An 18,846-nucleotide genomic window follows, 5' to 3' on the forward strand; every position below is an offset into this window, starting at 1 on the left:
TTTTATTTTGAGACTCGGAATATCTATATTGATATTCATATATCATTGTGTTTCCTATTCAGATGCTTTAGAGTATATAAACCTATATATCCAGTGGAAAAAAAATCTTACACAAAGGCATTATTATCCTATATGCCATGATAATTAAAGCAGTCTTTGTTCAGGCAGCATCACATGAGCTTTCTTTGGATGCACTAAAATGTCAGCACATGTGAGAGTACTTGCTCGATGTTTACAAAACATTCTTTCTGTCTGTCTGTCTGTCACTGCTGTTGTGAATAACGTAGTTTTGTACATCAGTCACTCAAAAGAGAATTTGCCGTGGAAGAAAGTGTCATTTTCTTTTTAACTGTGGCCAAAATGAGTTTTGGTATTTCTATTGGACAATCTAGTTGGTGTTCGGCTTAATTCAAAAATATGTAATATGGGTCCTGGTCAACTAGTTGTCCTGTTAAATCATCAGTGCCAACCATTTGGCCTTGTTGGTCCTATTCAACCTTGTTTTTGAAACAAAATGTTTTGACTATCTATAAATTATGCGAATAATGAGGATTTTAAAACTATCATCTGAATTTGCCTGAGGTGGTGGAACAAAGATAACACATCTTGAAAGCTGGTGTATGATTTAAAACAGAAAACATTGAAGATTTTTTTGAGTAATTCTCATCAATCTTTCACCAGACTCCTAGTATTTGTCACTTTTATTATTCTGTATCCCATATCTATCTTCAATCCTTTGCTCATGCCACATTTTCCTAAATGGTGAGATGGAATTGTGATATGGCCAAATGTCTGCTAGCTAGGATGAGACCTCCAGAAGCAATGCTGACATAATCCAATTCAAATCTATGCCAGAATCACCTGAATTTGGTTTACTCTAATGGTAATAGTTAGGCAGGATAAATTAGTTGTTTGGCCTGCAACGGTCTGACATACAATTTGGAAAAGAAACTTGATAGAAATAAAAAATCAGAAAAACTGTTCTGAAGTTAACTTTAGATTTAATTAACTTTTTATTAATTTGCAGGGGGAAACTTTTGAAGTTCCAGAAATTGTACCTTTTCGCCTCACTCATAATATGGTCAATGGAATGGGTCCAATGGGAACAGAAGGTCTCTTCCGAAGAGCTTGTGAAGTCACAATGAGGCTAATGCGTGATCAGAGAGAACCTCTAATGAGGTAAATAGCAATCCGTATTTAAGAGGTTTTTATAATAAAATTATCTAGTTTATGATATAAACTTGAAATGTTAACTGTGGTCCCTGAGCCAGTTCTTTTGGGGAGAGAAAAAACTCCTCTTCCAGTAGCACTTTAGATTGAGTGCTACTGGATTGAGTCTGACATGAGTAGATTGAGTCTGACATGCACTTTATGTATAAAACAGTATAGCTAGTCAACATATTTTGTTAACTGTAGAGTTACTTTCTAACTAGTAATAAGAAAAAGTACCAAGGTTTACTGTGGATAGAAGTTTTACCATCTTATACTAAACTTCTGTTTGTTCTCAAAATATAACTTTGTTTAGTTTTTATTTACCTCAAATTGTCTCTGCTTTAACCCTCTTCTGCTTAGTTCTTTAGAGCTAGATCCTCAGCTGCATTGCTCTTCTCAGGTAGTGGAGGAATCCTTGGCTGCCTGTTTGAGAAAGCTGTAAGTCACCGTGACCAGGGTCCCAATGGGGACCAGCTGTGATCACTCAATTAGGGTGAACTGCAAAGAATGGGGCAGACAATCCCGATAAAGCTAATGGATATTCCACTACTTAGGTTTACAAAGCGAGCATAAAACAGCTTCTTTATTACCTTTCTGGTTACTCAGAAGTGCAAACAACACAGTTCCCTTAAAGTGATCCAGCCTCAGGCCTCCAATCAGGTACCCACATCAGATATAATGAAAAATTCTGTAAATCTTATTTCATCATGTAAAGGAAAAGGTTCTGCCAATCCCAAAGGGTCTGACACATTATCTCTCAGGTTAATGAATGTTTCACCTGTTACCCAAATACACGCTACAGTCAATTCTTATTAACTAAACTAAAATTTATTTTAAAACAACATAAAGAGAATACGGTTAGATGATCAATATATACATATAGACATGAGTTCAATTCACTGAGGTTGAGGATGATGAGCTTTGTAGTTGCAAAGAGTTCTTTCAGAAATAGTTCATAGGTTATAGTCCAATGTCCAAATATCATATTCAGAGCATACCAGCATAATGGGGACCTCAGTCTTGTGATTCAGACTTCCTCTGATGAAGCCTGAGCAGATCTGAGATGACAGAATCCAGGACCCAAGCATCTTTTGTACAATTTCATGTCTTTTGAGGAGCTGGGAGTTCTAAAGGTAATTAGCATGACTCTTGAAGGAGGTCCATCACTGGTACTTAGGTATAGAATTAACTTAAGGATGTTTTCTTGTTCCTCCATCAGTCACAGATTATTTGTTATACATTTCAAAGAGAGATGAATAGAGATATCCCAGGTTTACAATTCATTTAAATAAGATGTTCTTTTGACCTCTAGATTATCAGAATACAACATAGACAGGGACTGTTGATTACATTGTTGACCCTACTCATTCATATGTAAATACACAAAAACACAAACATTATCTCCCCACGTGCCTTTTGAGGGTTATTTATTTTGCAGGATGTTTAACCCTTTCTAGCCATGTGTCACAGTCACCTAGTTCAGTGCAAAGAGGCTTACAAAAGGTCTGACCCATTATCTGCTTCTACTCTGGAATGTAAAGCTGAAACTTTCTTAGTAGCCTTTTCACCCTGAGAGTGAGTCCAACATTTTTAAATTTCTAAAATTTTGGCTTGAGTATATAGTCTTGCTCCAGTGACACACATCCTGATGTTGTTTCAACCCATATTTCAGTGTTGGCTGTGCAGGATTTTATACATTCCAAGTCCAAAATAAGGATAAATTACGTTCAAAACAGATACCATGAAGCCCATCTTGCACCATTACCCAGTGGAACAAAAAAAACAAAGTTACCTCGTACCAGGTGACTTTCTAAGGCACAAACAAACTGTACTTAAAACATTGGATAATTTTCAATGGTTGCATAAATCAGAGTGGAGATGATTCTTAGTGCAGATTTTACTGTATTGTTTTATATATTAAACTGTGTGCACCTCTATCACAAGTGGGATAAAAATTTGGCTGAATGCTGACTCCCTCATTTTTTCAAACTGAAGTCCAGGCATAGGGGATAAATGGAGACCATTGATTTGTTGACAGGTTTTCTTCAGTGCTGTTTAACAAATGTTAATTTTGTTTGTGGTGGTATTGTTGCATGTTAAAAGAATTATTTAACTTTTCTCTAGAAAACATTATGTAAAAGAGTTTCATGTGTTTTTTAAAGCTATCAACAGATAGTAGTAATCTTATTGAAAGAATTTTTGGGGAACTATGAAGGGTAGCATTTCTCATTAAAAAGGCAATTTTTATATTTAATATTCACTTGGAGCCAAACAGTGAAGTTCTTCATTATACAAAATGTCCATTAAATAAATGTTAGTTTTGTTTGGTTAAGGGCACCAGAATTTGATCCATTGTGAGTTGAATCAGTGATGCTCAGTAGTGATGACAGCCACAGAGCGTCTTTATTCTGTTGTGCTTGTATCCCATTTCTGAGCATTTGGCCTGCCAATATTCAGATCATGATGGATTAATTGTAGTACAGACTAGGAGTCTGTAGAGGATTTGTGCTTAAATTGGATGTTCTATAATCTGCTTTTACTTCCTGGAGTTGCCACACACTTGCTACATATTTCACTAGACTGTTCATAGCAAAATTGCTTACACTGACTAGTTTTGCATTAACTTGAGAACACATTTAAGATCTTTACTCAGAGAAACCTGGAAGATAGCTCATGTTCTGAGGGCTGTCAGTTACATTACTGTTCCACTAACCTGTCCAGACGAGAAAATAAGCCATTATTTTTACTGCCTTTTGAAAGGTATGCTGTTCTGTTATTTTAATTGCAAAAGTTGCTGTTAGAGGATAGACGATCAGATTCAAAAGAATAGTTGTGTTGTTTGACTGCAGTCATGGACAAAGCTAACCTTTATGAAATTACCAGTAGTGATACTGTGGAGAGAACTGTAAAGGAAATAGACTCTTTAAAATAAAATGAAGGGCTTCATTAATGTTTTTCCTTCCTTTAGGAAATAAAGAATTATAGACTATTAATTATGAATATTAAGCAGTAATGTTTTATTTTAGCAAACGGAAAAAGTGTCTTATTTTGTTTGTATGTTTTTAGTGTCTTGAAGACTTTTATCCACGATCCCCTTGTCGAGTGGAGTAAACCAGTGAAAGGTAATACAAAAGCACAGGTGAATGAAACTGGGGAAGTTGTCAATGAAAAGGTCAGTTGCAAGAAATTTGATCTACTCTAGAACTAACATTTCATTATTTTATATTTCACAGTATCATCAATTGTTTTGTTCTAATTTATGCAAAGCATTACTTTCCTGGGTTTTTTTCTTCCAAACCTATTCCAGCTGTTTTTTGTTAAATATCTCTTTGCTGTTGTTTAATCCTTAAAATGAGACAGATACTTCAATAAAAACCTTCATGAGACCTACTGTACCTTTTTAGCATCATTCTCTAAGGCTGTGTCTATACTGATAAAATTAGGACCCATAAGTGCAGCTCCATCTGCCATGGAAGCTGTAGTGTAGAGAGGGCTCATGCATTTTTACCAACATGTTCTCCAAAGCTACTGGATGACATGGTGATGATGCCACTTGAGCCCTGTCTGTGCTATGGATTCTGCTGTTTCTACCATCAGTGTATCTTAACCCACTAGAGCCTAGTCCCCTCCAGAGTCTGGAATGGAACCTAGTCTCTTGCTTGGAGCCTGGAATGGAGTCTCTTGCTCTTTTAACAACCTAGCAAATTACACACATAAAACTACATTAAAAGAACATTATTAGGGAGTGCCAGCTCTGCAATAGTTATGGTTGAGCAGCATTGTCTGTTTAAAGGTCCACTCTTCTAAGTACTGTAAAATTCACATGCTTACATGGATTGTCTTGAAAATTTATGTGCCTTATGGGGATGCTGGCTAGAGTTCATGATCTAAATTTGGATAATGTAAGCAAGAGATTCCAAGATATGGTCCTCCCCACCCACCCCCAACAAAACCCCACCATTTTACGAAATCAGGCATATGTACGTATGCGGGTGCACGCACACGGCACATGCAGGGCTCAAACTACGGCTCTAATTGTTCCTCAACTGATCTCAGTCACTAGACATTTATGTTACCTAATGCACAGCATACACTGCCCTTTGAGGAAGCAATATTAAAAATCTTTTTAAAAGAAGATGTTAGCTCTCTAGAAAGATATGTGCCAAAAGAGATTGAAATGTCCATAAGTGGTAAGACTATGGGAAGAAGGTTACCAGACATTATTGTCACAGTATCTGGGTGGCTCAAAGGGATAGTTTGTGGTAATTGAGCCTGAGCTACACCTACGCAGTGTGAGTTTAAACTGCTGCCCTTTTCAGAAATCTGTGACTTATCTGTAGGCATGTTGCTACTATGACCTTCTGTTAAACTGACTTTATAGTTTTGGGAAATACGTCCTGCTAATTTGTACAGATAATTTAGAAGGGTCTCTAACTAATTTCTGAAACTACATATTTTCTACACAAAGTTATTGATAAGAGATTATGAAAAGAAGTAAAGATCCATGACAGTCAGTTTGGATTTGTGGCAGGCAAGTCAACAGTGGATATTATATTGCATTAAGATTGTTCGTGGAAAAATATAGGGAGAAAAAAGGAAAACCCTGCGCATACTATTCATTGATGTTGAGAAGGCTTAGGCCACATTCCGAGATAAGTCATCTGTATAAGAATGAAACAGATAGTCTTCATGTATCAGACTCATCCAGGACATATACATGGATGCTGTTACTACAGTTTGAAGGCCATATGGAAAAATTGACCAGTTTCCAGTAAGAGTCAGAGTCCATCAAGGCATGGCACTAAGCCCCTTTGTGTTCATGCTGGTGCTTGAATCACTTATAGAAAACATCCAGAGACTGGCACCCTGATGCATGCTTTTTGTAGATAGTATACTGCTTGTGCAGGAGAACAAAAAGGAAGTCGAAGAAGATGGAGGTGCGTACTTGAAAGAAATAATATGAAAATCAGCAGAAATAAAACAGCATGTATGGTGTGTAGATTCAATGATGTCTTGCAGGAAGACAACAGAACTGTAAGTTTGTCGGGGTCAGCCACCATCAATGGTACAGAAGTTCAAATACCTAGGTTCAGTAGTTCAGCGACAACATTTATAAGCAGAACAGGGAAGGCATGGGCTAAAAGGAGAGGAGAGCAGAAAAAAGTAATATCTACACGACAGTAATTAGACCTGGCTCTGAATGCTGGGCACTGAGGACAGGAGCAGATTTCAAATACAGTGGAAATGAAAATATTAAGATTGATGCTCGGAGTTGTAAGGATGGACCATATTTAAAATAAATGAATTATAGGAAGTGTGAAGATGAGAGAATCCAGGCTAAAATGGTTTGGCTGTGACAAGATGATCAGAAGACTATATAGGAAGCAGGATGTTAAACGTAGATGTGGAGAGTAAGAGAAGGGTTGAAATACCCAAAACTAAATAAATGGATGTCATACAAAAGGATTTGACTAGCTGCAAAATATCCAAGGAACTGCTTCAAGTCAGAATGGAGGAGGATTTGAAGAGTTGAACCCATATAGATGGGAATAAGGCTAGAAGATGACACATGCTGTGTGCAGATATGTGAAAACTGTTGCTGGGCATGATGCTGCTTTTCCACCTGGGGGACTATTATAGCAGAGCACCAGGACTGTCCAGCCGCCTCCAGTCTCCCTTCCCACCTACTGGCTCCCAGTACCTCACCCCCTTTTTCCTCCACCAGACCCAGTCTGCTCCTAGTCCTTAATTTATTTCCTGGTTTTCAGAAGTTTAAGTTTAGCCATTTGCCATATTCTTGAAAGGCATGAGGATTCACTGAACAAACTTAATTCTGCGCTAATGAAGCCTGTGGGCATTTAATTATTACAGGTGCATAATCAAGCACTCAAAAGTTGGAAAATGCAGGATTTGCCTGTGCAATCTTACTTGGCCCTCTTATGCATATGCAGTATGATAGTTTTTAATTATCTGATCACATATTTTTTCCACCTCATTCTGTATACTGAATGAATGATGCTCACTTAATGAACAGCTATTTGATATTTTGTTTTCTTGTTCAGTATTTGACACCCCAGACCTTATTTACTGCACACTGTTCAAAGCTTGCTCTGATAACAGAATTAATTTCTTCATGAGTTTTTTCCATGATGCTCTTCGCTATAGTATCTGAGGGCTTCACAAATATAAATGAATTTATTTTCACAACATCCCTGTGGAGATTAAGGAATATTATTACCCCCATTTTCCAGATGGGGATCTGAGGCACAGAGAAATTAAGGTCAAAGGTATCCACTATTTTTGGTTCTTCTGTTCTATTATATATAGGCTTTTGTACCATTCTCATCGCCGTACTATCTGGTACCTTCCAGTAGTGCATTAAGTAAGATGTTTACGTATCTGTCATGTGGCGTTCTCCCATCCTCTCCTGAGGGAGAAGCATGTGCAATGGATGTCTTGGTTTGCTAAGGGTTTTTTTGCCCTGCTCTCTCTCCTGCAAATGTGAAAGACGTAGAACTGATTTTTCAGAGTTCTTGGCATTATATAGCACTTTATATGTTTTGAACATAGCTCCTATTGATTTCATTTGCAGTGTGAGTGCAGTGCAATTATGAGTGGTCTGCACTTCTGCAAATCAGACCCCAAGAGTCTCAAGTCAGGCGCCCTGAAAATGAGAAACACACAGTTCATGATCACTTGTGAAAAATCTGGTTTAAGTGACTTGGCTAGCATCACATAGAAAGTCTGTGGCACAGACAGGGATAGTAGAATTCTGTCCTCCAGAGCGGTGTTCAACTGTCTTAAGCTGAGACCAGCCTTTCTCCTCCTGCAAACACTTGCCTCATTCACTACACACCACCTAACTTCTGCAACAAATGAGGCAGGAGCCCTACAGACAACAGCCTCTTTCACTTCAGAACCCCGATTCATCCTCTGAACAGGTCTGTCATGCACTTAATGAGATCCTGTGGGAGAAAAAGGGTATGTGAGCAGCATCAAACATGTTATTAAAGTCTGTATCATAATGAGGCTGAGTTAGCATAAGGGGACTGAAGTAAGTTCGTACAGCCAACTTTAATTCTGGGATTTCCTAACTCTTAAGAGCTTGACCTTACAGTCTTACTGTTCTTCTAATGTAGTTTTTTTGTGTTATACAATATACAACATAAATGAATGAGTGATCTTATTAAGGAATATATAGCTTCTTTCTGTGTAAGTGTATGTGTATGGCATAATAGTTGTGTGTTTTGCCTGGTTGAGAATTAGTCAAAATTCTTTATTTGGCTCCAGTCTGGTTCATACTTGCAGACTCATTTTTTGACATCAGTGGAAAACTCTTCCAATCTGGCCCACATTAGATCAGTCCAAAAAAAATAAATCCACTATTTTCAGGTAAAAAATTGCTTTTCGGAACGTAGTATATCTGAATGTTTTCTGGAACATACTTTTTTGACTACAGTTTACTCTTGGCCTCTGTGTTACTGAGCCATATACATACTGTGATGATGAAAGAATTTCTATAGAATAAACCACATTTCATTGCTACCTGCTTCAAAAGATGGTGCAATAGCTTATTCAATCTTTGATAAGGTCTAGTTGTAAAAGTAATGCTAAGGCTATAGCTTTCCCGACAAGCAGTCAGTCCTTGAGAATGATTTACTTTGTTCATTTTCTTCAAACTATTTTCAGAAAAAAGTTCATAGATATTTGTATATTAAATCTGTTTGTGGGATCAGGAATACATGTTGTAATCAACCAAAATTTTATTTGGAAGAACAGGAACTGTTTCTGTTACAGATGTGACAAATGTATGGACATGTGAATTTTAAGTTTTCTTTCTCCTTGTTTGTAGGCCAAGACTCATGTCCTTGACATAGAACAGCGGCTACAGGGTGTGATTAAGACTAGGAACCGGGTAAAAGGATTGCCCTTGTCTATTGAAGGGCATGTTCATTACCTTATTCAAGAAGCAAACAATGAGAACCTTCTCTGCCAGATGTACATGGGCTGGGCTCCATATATGTGAAATACTGTCTTCACAACTTATGCTGCTATAATTTTTTTTTTACAAAACGTTGTTGAATTCTTTCTTAGTCACTGTAATATTTTCTATAATTACTACTTTTGTTGATTTCTGATATTGTGCATATCTACATTGCAACTTAATATGCAGCCTATGTAATATATACTATGTAGTTGTGCATATGCTGTGTATGTTGTATACACATATAAATGCACTCATTGCATTATATGAGTTTGAAGATACATACATTTATACATAGATATTTGTATTTATGGAGACTGTTTTATGTATACAGAATACAATAAATGAACTACTAAACAATATACAGTCATCTCAACGATGCATGTGTGTGGTTTCCTATATACTTTACATTCATCTACAATATTTATGAATGTGTATGTATACTCCCATATCTAAGCAGGGTCAAATTAGCTTTATAAAATGTTTTTTATATATATATATATTTTAAGGGAGGGAGATACTTATTCTATTTCTAATTAATTTCTTGTGTAGGAGACGAGTTGATATTTAAAAAGAGAATGTATATAAAATAAATTTTGTATCAACATGGTTGAAATGGGATTTTTACCAGTAACTGTATTCATGTACCTATTTCAGAGGGGTTTTCCAAAACTAGAAACTTTTTTGCAAGATATTCATTCTTACCTAGGTTTCTCTGAAATTTTGCTATTGCTAATGGGAAGCCCCCAGGCATTTTAAACTATTGTATCAACTAGTAGCACCTGTTTGACCTCTAAACCACCCAGTAGAGCATAATATGGCATGTCACCAAAAGGCAGGTTTTTGTGGCATGTCACACAAGTCCTCCAATTGAAGACAACAGCATTTCCTGATTTAGCCTTCTGAAGTGACTGAGATCATTCATGCCCTTAATTTCCTTTTTACTTGTACTTTCTTGTTTTTACACCCCTCACCTCTTCTAGAAAACATCATTTTGTGCACTCAAACCCACCTTACTTTGAGAAAGTCCTCAGCCCCTACAGAAACAATTTTATAGCCTCCCACTAAGAACCCAAATAGAATGCGATTTGTTATACTATGACCATTATTACCTCTGAGCACCATTTGAAAATAACATTCTATCTCTACTATTCCGATTTCCCACCCCCACCAAAAAAAACCCACCTGGAATTAAAAGGTGCATACATAATCTGAATTAAAGTAATCAAATGGCCTGTATTCTAATTCCCTGCTCTTTGCATATGCAATTATCTTAAATTAAGCTCTTTGGGGCAGAGATCTAGTATTTGTCTATGAAGTGTCATGAACACGTATGGTGCAGTAGGAGTAATACATTATAATGGAGAGAATCATTCCTTGGATCTGTGTGCAGAATAGCCCCCCCACGCATGCCTGGATCTCCATCCTTATGTAAGTAAAGGGATTGAGGGGCCTTTGTGTTACTGTCCCTTCACACCATAAGGATCTTTTTTGTTGGTGGGGAGGGGCAAACTCATGTCCTGAAGCTGCACTAACATCCTTGCCCTAGCCTGCCATACTGTGAAACCCAATTAAGGGAAAACAGAGGGAAGTGGTTAGAGGAATGTTTAGCACAGTGGCTCCGTTGCTGCAGAAAGAGCAGCCCCTCGGAGCCATTGCTCAGGCACAGGACCCGCTGCTTTTAGCATCTGGACAGAACCCCTTGTTTCCTCCACTATTGGCAAATCTATTTCCCATTCCTTTCTTGTAGGTTTTCCCATGTGAAGCAATTTTCTAGCCCCTGTTATTTCCCACTCAAGTCAAAGAGAAAATTTTTCTAGAAACAAAAGTAAGTAATGTTTTTGAATATATTCAATTTTCACTGATGGGACAAACAAATGTCCTAAATCAGTAACAAAAGAAAGTATTAACTGTGCGACACTGGGCCAGAAAATATTGTGGCAAATCTAGTATATAATTTTTTTAAGTTTCTTCTGTTAAGAGACAGGTATACATCTGTACTAGTCCTTTATGTAACAGCTATTGTTCTGCAGCCAGATGCACATGGTCATTCCCAGTTAATCTGAATTTCAAATAGGTTGCAATGCCCCTCTGAATTTAAATACTATGCAGAACTGTAAATATCTTTTCACCATTGTTCTCCTGGGAACCTGGACGGTCATCTAAAATAAGAGAACATTAAAGATGACGCTGAAATGGATTAATGCTGTCCTATGAATACATAAACTTGCCCAAACCTGCTTCTAGGAATATCAGTTTTTAAAATGCCATCACTTGGATTCTATGCTGGGTAATTTTTGTACTAAAATAAGGTGGTGATGTATGATACATCAAATTGAAATGAAAACAACACTGCTGAGCTAAAGCTAGCTTGGAGGTTCTTATACTGCTTTACATATTCTGATTAAGATCTATACGTTTGAACTAGAACTGTAGTTAACTATGCAGTTTCTACCCAGTCCCTTATGAGCCCTGTTTTTTCTAAATACCTATATCCTCTTCAGTATTGCCTTATTTATTTGTTCCTTCTGTTTTTCTACTTTCTTTTTTAATTTTAAAGGAATTTGTGTTTTTCAGATGTTTCCTTCTCCATTCTCTGCTTCTTATGCAGTCACCCCCAAAACCTTGTGTACAAATACTGGTTTCATCTCTCAATTCAGTATCTCATCTCTCCTCTCCCTTGTACCCTTCATCCTTAGTATTTCCTCCTCTCCCTTCTGTTTTCTCTTCTGTCCTCCTTAAGGTGGCCAACGGATAACCCTTCTGGGTAGGTTGGTGAAAGGGTAGCCCTCTTCCTGGGAAGGGAAACTATAAGGCCAAGTAACCAAAAGCTACAGGGGAAGGCACTGTGCTGTAGTCACAGCACAGAGTGATGCTGCAAAGCTGGATTTTCTGCTGGGCATGAGCCTAGCTGGTGCCTCCGTGATATCAATGTAAAAGCTGCTGTGCAGCACTCCGCACAACTGCGCAGGAGGGAAAAGGAACTTCTGCACACAACTGATGACCAGTGCCTATGATAAGAAGAAGCTGGAAACAATCCCGCTGTGACAGGTTGGACCTCCCATCTGGGATGCCACGTGACGTGCTGGGGTCCCACTGGTTCTGCCAGTTCCACCAGCCTGGGTTTCCTCACCCTGTCTTAGCTGTGCCAAGCCCTCAAGCTTTCTCTGGCATATACCCAGCTGCAAGTGGACACAGAGACACTGAGATTAGCTCTGTGTGGGAGGAATCAGCTTGGACATTCACATGCACATCTCCTTTGGGGTATAAACCCAAAATAATATTGTCTTGTACTGTAGAGAACTCTATACAACATAAGCTCATAAATTCATCCTGTCCCTCAATGTGGAGGAAGATATGCACAACTTCTTGCCCCCCCCCCCAGTTATAAATTGCACAAACTGGGTTTATAATAAAAACAAGTTTATTAACTACAAAGACAGATTTTAGGTCATGATAAGGGATAGCAAACAGAACAAAGCAGTTTACTAAGCAAATAAAACACAAATACAAAGCTTAAGATGTTAGAGACTGGTTTCAAGAAGTAATTTCTCACCCTAAATGTTGCTTTTGGGCAGAATGCAGGTTAGCTATGGTGCTTGCAGCTTAAATCTTCAGAAACCATATTCACACACCAGATCCCTTTTCCAGACAGCACTCATCTCCCCTCCCCACCCTTGTGTCTTTCTTTCTTATATCTTTCCAGCTGTCATCCTGGGTGGGGATTCAGTGAAAAGTGAACCAAGATCAATTTACTCCCCAGCCTTAAATAGAATTTACATAAGACCGGAATCTTTTGTTTCCCAGTCTTGACCTCCCCCTCCTTTTAGTGGAAAATCACTAATAGTCCAAGATGGTGTTTAGTACCAGGTGACATGACAACATGACCAAAGCAAGGTCCCAGGACACTTCTCAGGGCCAGCATGTCCTTTGGCCCGTGCTGTTTCCTGCAGCCCCATTGGCCTGGAGTGGCGAATTGTGGCCAGTGGGAGCCGTGATCAGCCGATGCGGATGCGGCAGGTAAACTGTCCCAGCCCGGCCCACCATGGGGCTTACCCTGGTGAGCCACATGCCAAAGGTTGCCAGTCCCTGGTATAAGTAACTCAGTGATCCAGGAAACATAATGGGAACCTTTCAGTCCTTGGTTCATATCTAGCTCAGCTCTTCATTTAGATCTGCCTTGCGACGTTCTGTTCCCCAGGCCTGATCTACACCTGGGAAAGTTTTGAAAAGCTTCTTGCATGCTAATGCTGTTTTCAGCATCGTGCTTATTAGCTCTTTTCCCAGCAGGGCTAGATAGCATGGTGCTGAGCCAAGCAGCTGTAGCCATTGGGTTACCTGCATCTGAGTTCTTAGCACTGCTGAGGCCTTTGTTAAGCAGGGTAACAGGTGTTTCCTAGCATAGGCAAGCTCCACTCAACTAGGGTGAGTGGGGTTTGGTTTTGTTCAAGCATTAAAGGGGAAGGTGGATGGATGGCAGGTGGGTTTGTACATTTTCATACCAATTTTGGGAGGCTCACATAGATCATTGGCCCTAGGGCAGCGCTGGGCTGATGTCTTGCTATGGGTCGCTAAAGAGCCTTGCCTGCTTATGGACCCAAACTTGTACCCACTGTGGGGTGCCTGCTGGTGGATATGCTTGTGCCCTAGGGTGACTAGATGTCCCGATTTTATAGGGACAGTCCTGATTTTGGGGTCTTTTTCTTATATACGCTCCTAATACCCCATCCCCTGTCCTGATTTTTCATATTTGCTGTCCGGTCACCCTATTGTGCCCAGCTGCCGGTGGACAGATGTCCGTACCTCGCACGCTACCTGTGCCACTCACTAACCCCAGCGCCGGTGTGGTGGCGCAGGAAATTCGGCCAGGGGGCAGTTTGAGTTTGGGCTACCCCGCCGGCGGCCGAGGCAGAGAGGGCGGGTCTCTCGGTGACGAGGTGGCCCCCACCGGGCTAACCCCTGTAGGTCCGCGCTGACGCATCGGCACGTTCTGAGAGGGGTCACTCACGAGACTGTGGCGCCCGCCTCGTCTCCCTGCGCCCGGGGGGAGCGGGGAAATCGAGCGAGCTCCTGCACCTGCCCGCAGGGCTGCACCAGCATCGGCGAGTTGTGAGGAAAGACGCTCTATCTCCGCCTCAGTCTCTATGGGTGGAATCGGGCCGCTCTGCGCCGCGCTCTGTGGTGGCTGGGCGGCCTGGCTGTCAGTAGGACGCGCCGGAAGGAAGCCGGCTGTGGGGGAAGGGCTGCTTGGGTTCGGTCAGGCTGGGGTAGGCGGCGGCCATGGGGGTCCCCAAGTTCTACCGGTGGGTCTCGGAGCGGTATCCCTGCCTCAGCCAGGTGCTGAAGGAGCATCAGGTGAGCGGCGCTGGGCCAGGGGTAGCGGGCTGGGGGTGCGCACCCACCTTGCCCCAGCCGCGCTCCGGGCACGGGAGGGTGTCCCCGTGCTTCGCCGCAGCCAGCTCACAGCGGAGGGCGGCCCCGCTAACGGCTCCGGGCTCGTGTCCGGCGCTGCGCTGACCTGCCTCGCCCCCGTGAGGAGCCAGGCCGCTCCCGAGCGTTCCCCGCAGGACACGGTGCCAGGGAGCGAGCTCTGCAGCGGGCCTCGCTGACACGCCTCCGCAAACACAGCTGCTGGGAGGCTGGGGCTGGTGCCAGCCCTGCGTTATGGGGAGAGCAGTGCCTGCTCGTAGCCTTCCCGCTTCTGTTCGTTGATTTATTTTTCTTTCTCGGAACACGTCTAGGTCTAGTTCAGCAGCTTCTTAGTTTGACCTTTTATAACACGGCATAATAAACTTGCTAGCAACCACCACTAGCTTCACCAGCAGCCCCTCTAGGTACGTTTGGAAGGCGCCTTTCAAAAGATAGAACGCGGCTGTTTTGTTTAACAGCATCGCTTGGATGTGGAAGACAACATCATGGTGCGTTTTTTTTAAAGTGCTTAACCTTGGTCCAACTCCGCTTCTGTGTAAGTAGTTGAGGGTGGTCTAAAAGTAAGTAAAATAGACTTCTAAATATTATATGATTAGGAAACGTGGACAGATGTTGCTGTAGTCAGCATGTTGATGTTTGTTAGAATAACTACGTATTATTTTAAAGTAATTTAAAGAGAGGTTGAAAATCATATAGTTAGTGGGTGGAGGGCTTGTCTATGCATTTAAAATAATTCAGAATAAGGTAGGAAATTAAAGCAGATTAACTATTCCCGATTAGCTCCATGTCTGGATTTATTTATTCCAGAATAAGAGTGCTTTATTCTGAATCATGTTAAACTAATTCAGAATAAGGCATTCTTATTCTGGCATAAGAGTATCCACACATGGAGCTAATCAGGAATAGCTATTCTGGAATAATTCCCCAAATAGACAAACCATAAGTAGTTAGGAAGATGAAAGAATGGAAAACAGGAGACTTTCAAAGAAGAAAGGACAATTAAACTACTAATCTCTTGTCCTAGATCAGTGGTTCTCAACATTTTTATCATCTAGAGCTGCATATGCAGCTCTCTGTGTTATATGGGCCACATCCACACAATATATGTACTACCTGTATGGCCCTGAGAATGTCACATGGGCAAAAACTGTGTGCTGGTTGGGCCACAGGTTCAGATTCACTGCCCTAGATAAAGGGACAGTCTTTGAAATTACCAGAGTCTATGCTGGATGCTCAGAGGGGGTTGAAAGCATAAAACAATGTTTAACAATGCCTCATCATACTCCCAGTCAACTGTTTGTTTATTTTGGCTTCATCTGCCTAGAGTTGCACCAGCTTAACATAAGGTGTGATTTTAAAATGTTTAGTTAAACCAGTGTAGAAGGCTTTGTAGACACTCTTATTTTGGTTTTTATGAGGCTGTCTACAATTAAAAAAAACTTTTCTCGTTTAGCTATACTGGCAAAACCCTTCTAATGTAGATACAACTATACCACCAAAAAGTACTTCTGCTGGTATAGTTTATTCCAGTTCAGTGAGCAAAATAGGCTATATTGGCTAAAGCGCCCTATTTTTACAGTATAACTGTCTGCGCTAGGCCTTTTGATAGCATGCCCACAAAACTTTTAAGTGTAGACCTGGCTTTATTTTAGTTTCGCTTAAGTCATCGATTAATAACAGGTTTAAATTAAATGGAGCCTGGCTTCCACATGGAGCATCATAATTGTTGATACTTAAGCTTCTCCTCATTTAAATGTGGTTCTGATTAAACCAATTTTTAACATAGTTTAGTCAGATAATGTAGACAGAAACAAACAAAGTTTAAAATTCAGCATGGTTCTTAAAATAGTTCCTTAACATAGCCTACTGTAAAGTGAATCCTTTACTTAAATATGGTTTAAAATGCCTTTTAAAATAAAGTTGCCTTCCTAGCTGTGGGACAGGCCTTTTAGAAAACTGATTTTTAAAACTACATGGTCTATTTTCTGGAACCGGAAGGGGAGGTGCCTTCTACAGATTGACAGTTTCCAGTGATCAGTTGCCTGAGTGCAAACCCAAGAACAGGAGCAAGATGGAGCATTAATTTTTGGTGACCAGAACATTTAGGCCTTTAGTAATCAGTAACTTGGTGCTCTCTGTATTGAATTTGCTGAGGCGTCATGCATTACCAAGCATGGACAGGTTGACTGAGTTAATCTTGTTGTGGAAAACCTCCAAAGTCTAACTGAATCATAAAATTTATTTTATCCTCTTTTGCCATCACAGCAATAAATTTTTTAGTGTTACTTATTTGATTTTATTTTTGTTACTGCTACTTCCTTTTGAACTCTTAAAGTAAAAACGTTCTGTAGGAGGCAGAATTATGTCATGTTAACTATACCATAGTTTTCCATAGTTGTTGGAAGAAGGGCATATTCTGCATCTCTTTTAAATAATTCGCAAATACAGTGTGATTTTTTTTCATTCAATTAATCACTACAGGGAAAAAATTTTGTTTATTTGTTGGAACTATTCACATTTTTGTCTTTACACCGGACTTTACAATATTAATATTAATTAATATTGTAAAGTGTTCTTCTCACTATTTATCTTTATTGCAAAAAGATGCAGGATCATTTGTATACTAACATTTAATTACAAAGACTATTATGAAATTGAATTCAGACTGGACATGTTTCACTATTTTATATTTGCTACAGTCCAGCAACAACATGGTAGTCTACTTGTTATCCAGTGTGTACAGTATTTTAGTAGAGAATGAGCAGGTATTGCATGCAGATAGAAACCATTAAACATGTTTCTCTTCTCCTGCTGGTGTCAGTCAGGAGCAAGTCTGTTGAAGCTGAAGGAGTAATATTGGTGTAAAATGTGGGTAAGAGAGGAGATAATCAGACCAGAACAGTGGTAGTATTGAAGGAATTGCTGTGGGAAACTAAAGGTTTGGTGGTGTTTATCAGAAATGAATGTTCAATTTTAGATCTGAAAGGAAAAAAAATTTAACAAATTCAAAATACTAGGAGTTTAAATACATGTGAAGGGGAGGTACACTTCTGCTCTGTGGTTCTCTTATATTCAGAAGAGTTCATAAGTGAGAATACTAGAATGGTGTAAAATATTGGGCCAGCTACTCAAATACTGAAGAAACAAGCAAGTTTGTTTTGTGTGAAAGAGGGGAAGGGGGAGGGGGCACTACTGGACAGGGCTACGTTGTTTCTTCTGTTTCCTTTTGCAGAAAACGTGATAGAAGAGAGAGGGCATAAAGGGCACTTTCTGTGTAAAACATAGATGATTATTAATAAATTTCATCACAGTGTGCATCTTCATATGTAGAAAATGTCATTTGCTACCCTTCCATATGTTCTGTGTCATGTGAAAAGGGCATGTGGATCACCAAGGTTTTGCAGCTTTTTAGAGTGCTGTCAATGCAACACACCATCCCTTGGGACTAGAGAGCTGGTGTCTGTGTGGACGTAATGGACTTTGGGCGTGCAGTTTTATTCAGACCACTAAATTAGTTCCTTTATTAGAGAGACTAAATGCCATTCCAGGAAGTGCAGAAAAATAATTACTGAGCACCATGCATCAGCTGCATTCTTATACATTGCAGATTGAGCTCCATATCCAACAAGACGCTAGGTATTGCTAGAGATTAGAGATGTATTAGCTCTGTCTTCAGCCTGCCTCTACCTCTTTCTTTCCTCCATGCTCCCCAGTACTCTGCTTCTCTAAATCTAGAATTCTGAATTGTAAACACAAACCCAGAAACGTTCCCCTAGAAGTTATTTGGCCCAGGTAAGTGGATGGTTCAGCAACAAGACCAACAGGTCCTCACAGGAAGTGAGGAAACTGTCCTACTGAAACTTCCAGGGGACTCTTATGATCAGGAGCACTTACAAATCAAGCAGTAGATATGTGTGCAGAATGGGTATATGTTTTTTTACAAACTGGCCTTGTCTGTGTTGTGTTTTTTGGACAAAAATATGATGGTACTGTTGCCTTTTGGCCCAAATAGTTAGCCAATATTTGGAGCTGTGCTGCATTATTTATATGAGCAAGATATTTCTTTGGTGCAATTCTGTTTATTTACAAAGAATGTACACAAAATATCATTTTCCTGAAAATAGTAGGAACAAATGGCAGACAGCTTCCTTGCTCACATTTTGCAAGCCTGCCTTTTCCGAACAGTCCTGTGCCCCAAGGAATTCTATCTCTGCTCCCTA

General features: G+C 40.0%; 2 protein-coding genes across 8 annotated transcripts in view; both read left to right on the forward strand.

The window, feature by feature from the left end:
- The window catches only part of ATR (ATR checkpoint kinase), a 72,734-nt gene extending 63,179 nt beyond the window's left edge, over positions 1–9,555 (forward strand). For 4 of the 5 annotated variants that reach the window (XM_032765625.2, XM_032765626.2, XM_032765630.2 and 1 more), the window contains 3 exons: positions 1,028–1,179; positions 4,279–4,384; positions 9,065–9,555. In XM_032765625.2, coding sequence (XP_032621516.1) covers positions 1,028–1,179; positions 4,279–4,384; positions 9,065–9,238 — 432 coding nt within the window. In that variant the 3' untranslated portion in view covers positions 9,239–9,555. The remainder of the gene's footprint in view (positions 1–1,027; positions 1,180–4,278; positions 4,385–9,064) is intronic. The other variant, XM_032765628.2, reaches the window with a different exon arrangement.
- A 4,812-nt stretch (positions 9,556–14,367) lies between these two features.
- Positions 14,368–18,846, forward strand: part of XRN1 (5'-3' exoribonuclease 1) — an 85,275-nt gene continuing 80,796 nt past the window's right edge. For all 3 annotated transcript variants that reach the window (XR_012656373.1, XM_032765670.2, XM_032765671.2), the window contains exon 1: positions 14,368–14,551. Coding sequence is in view for 2 of the 3 variants with exons in the window: in XM_032765670.2 (XP_032621561.1) it covers positions 14,477–14,551 (75 nt within the window). In the remaining variant the exon portion in view is untranslated. The remainder of the gene's footprint in view (positions 14,552–18,846) is intronic.

Source organism: Chelonoidis abingdonii, chromosome 8 (assembly GCF_003597395.2).
Source record: "Chelonoidis abingdonii isolate Lonesome George chromosome 8, CheloAbing_2.0, whole genome shotgun sequence".
Classification (NCBI taxonomy): Eukaryota; Metazoa; Chordata; order Testudines; family Testudinidae; genus Chelonoidis; species Chelonoidis abingdonii.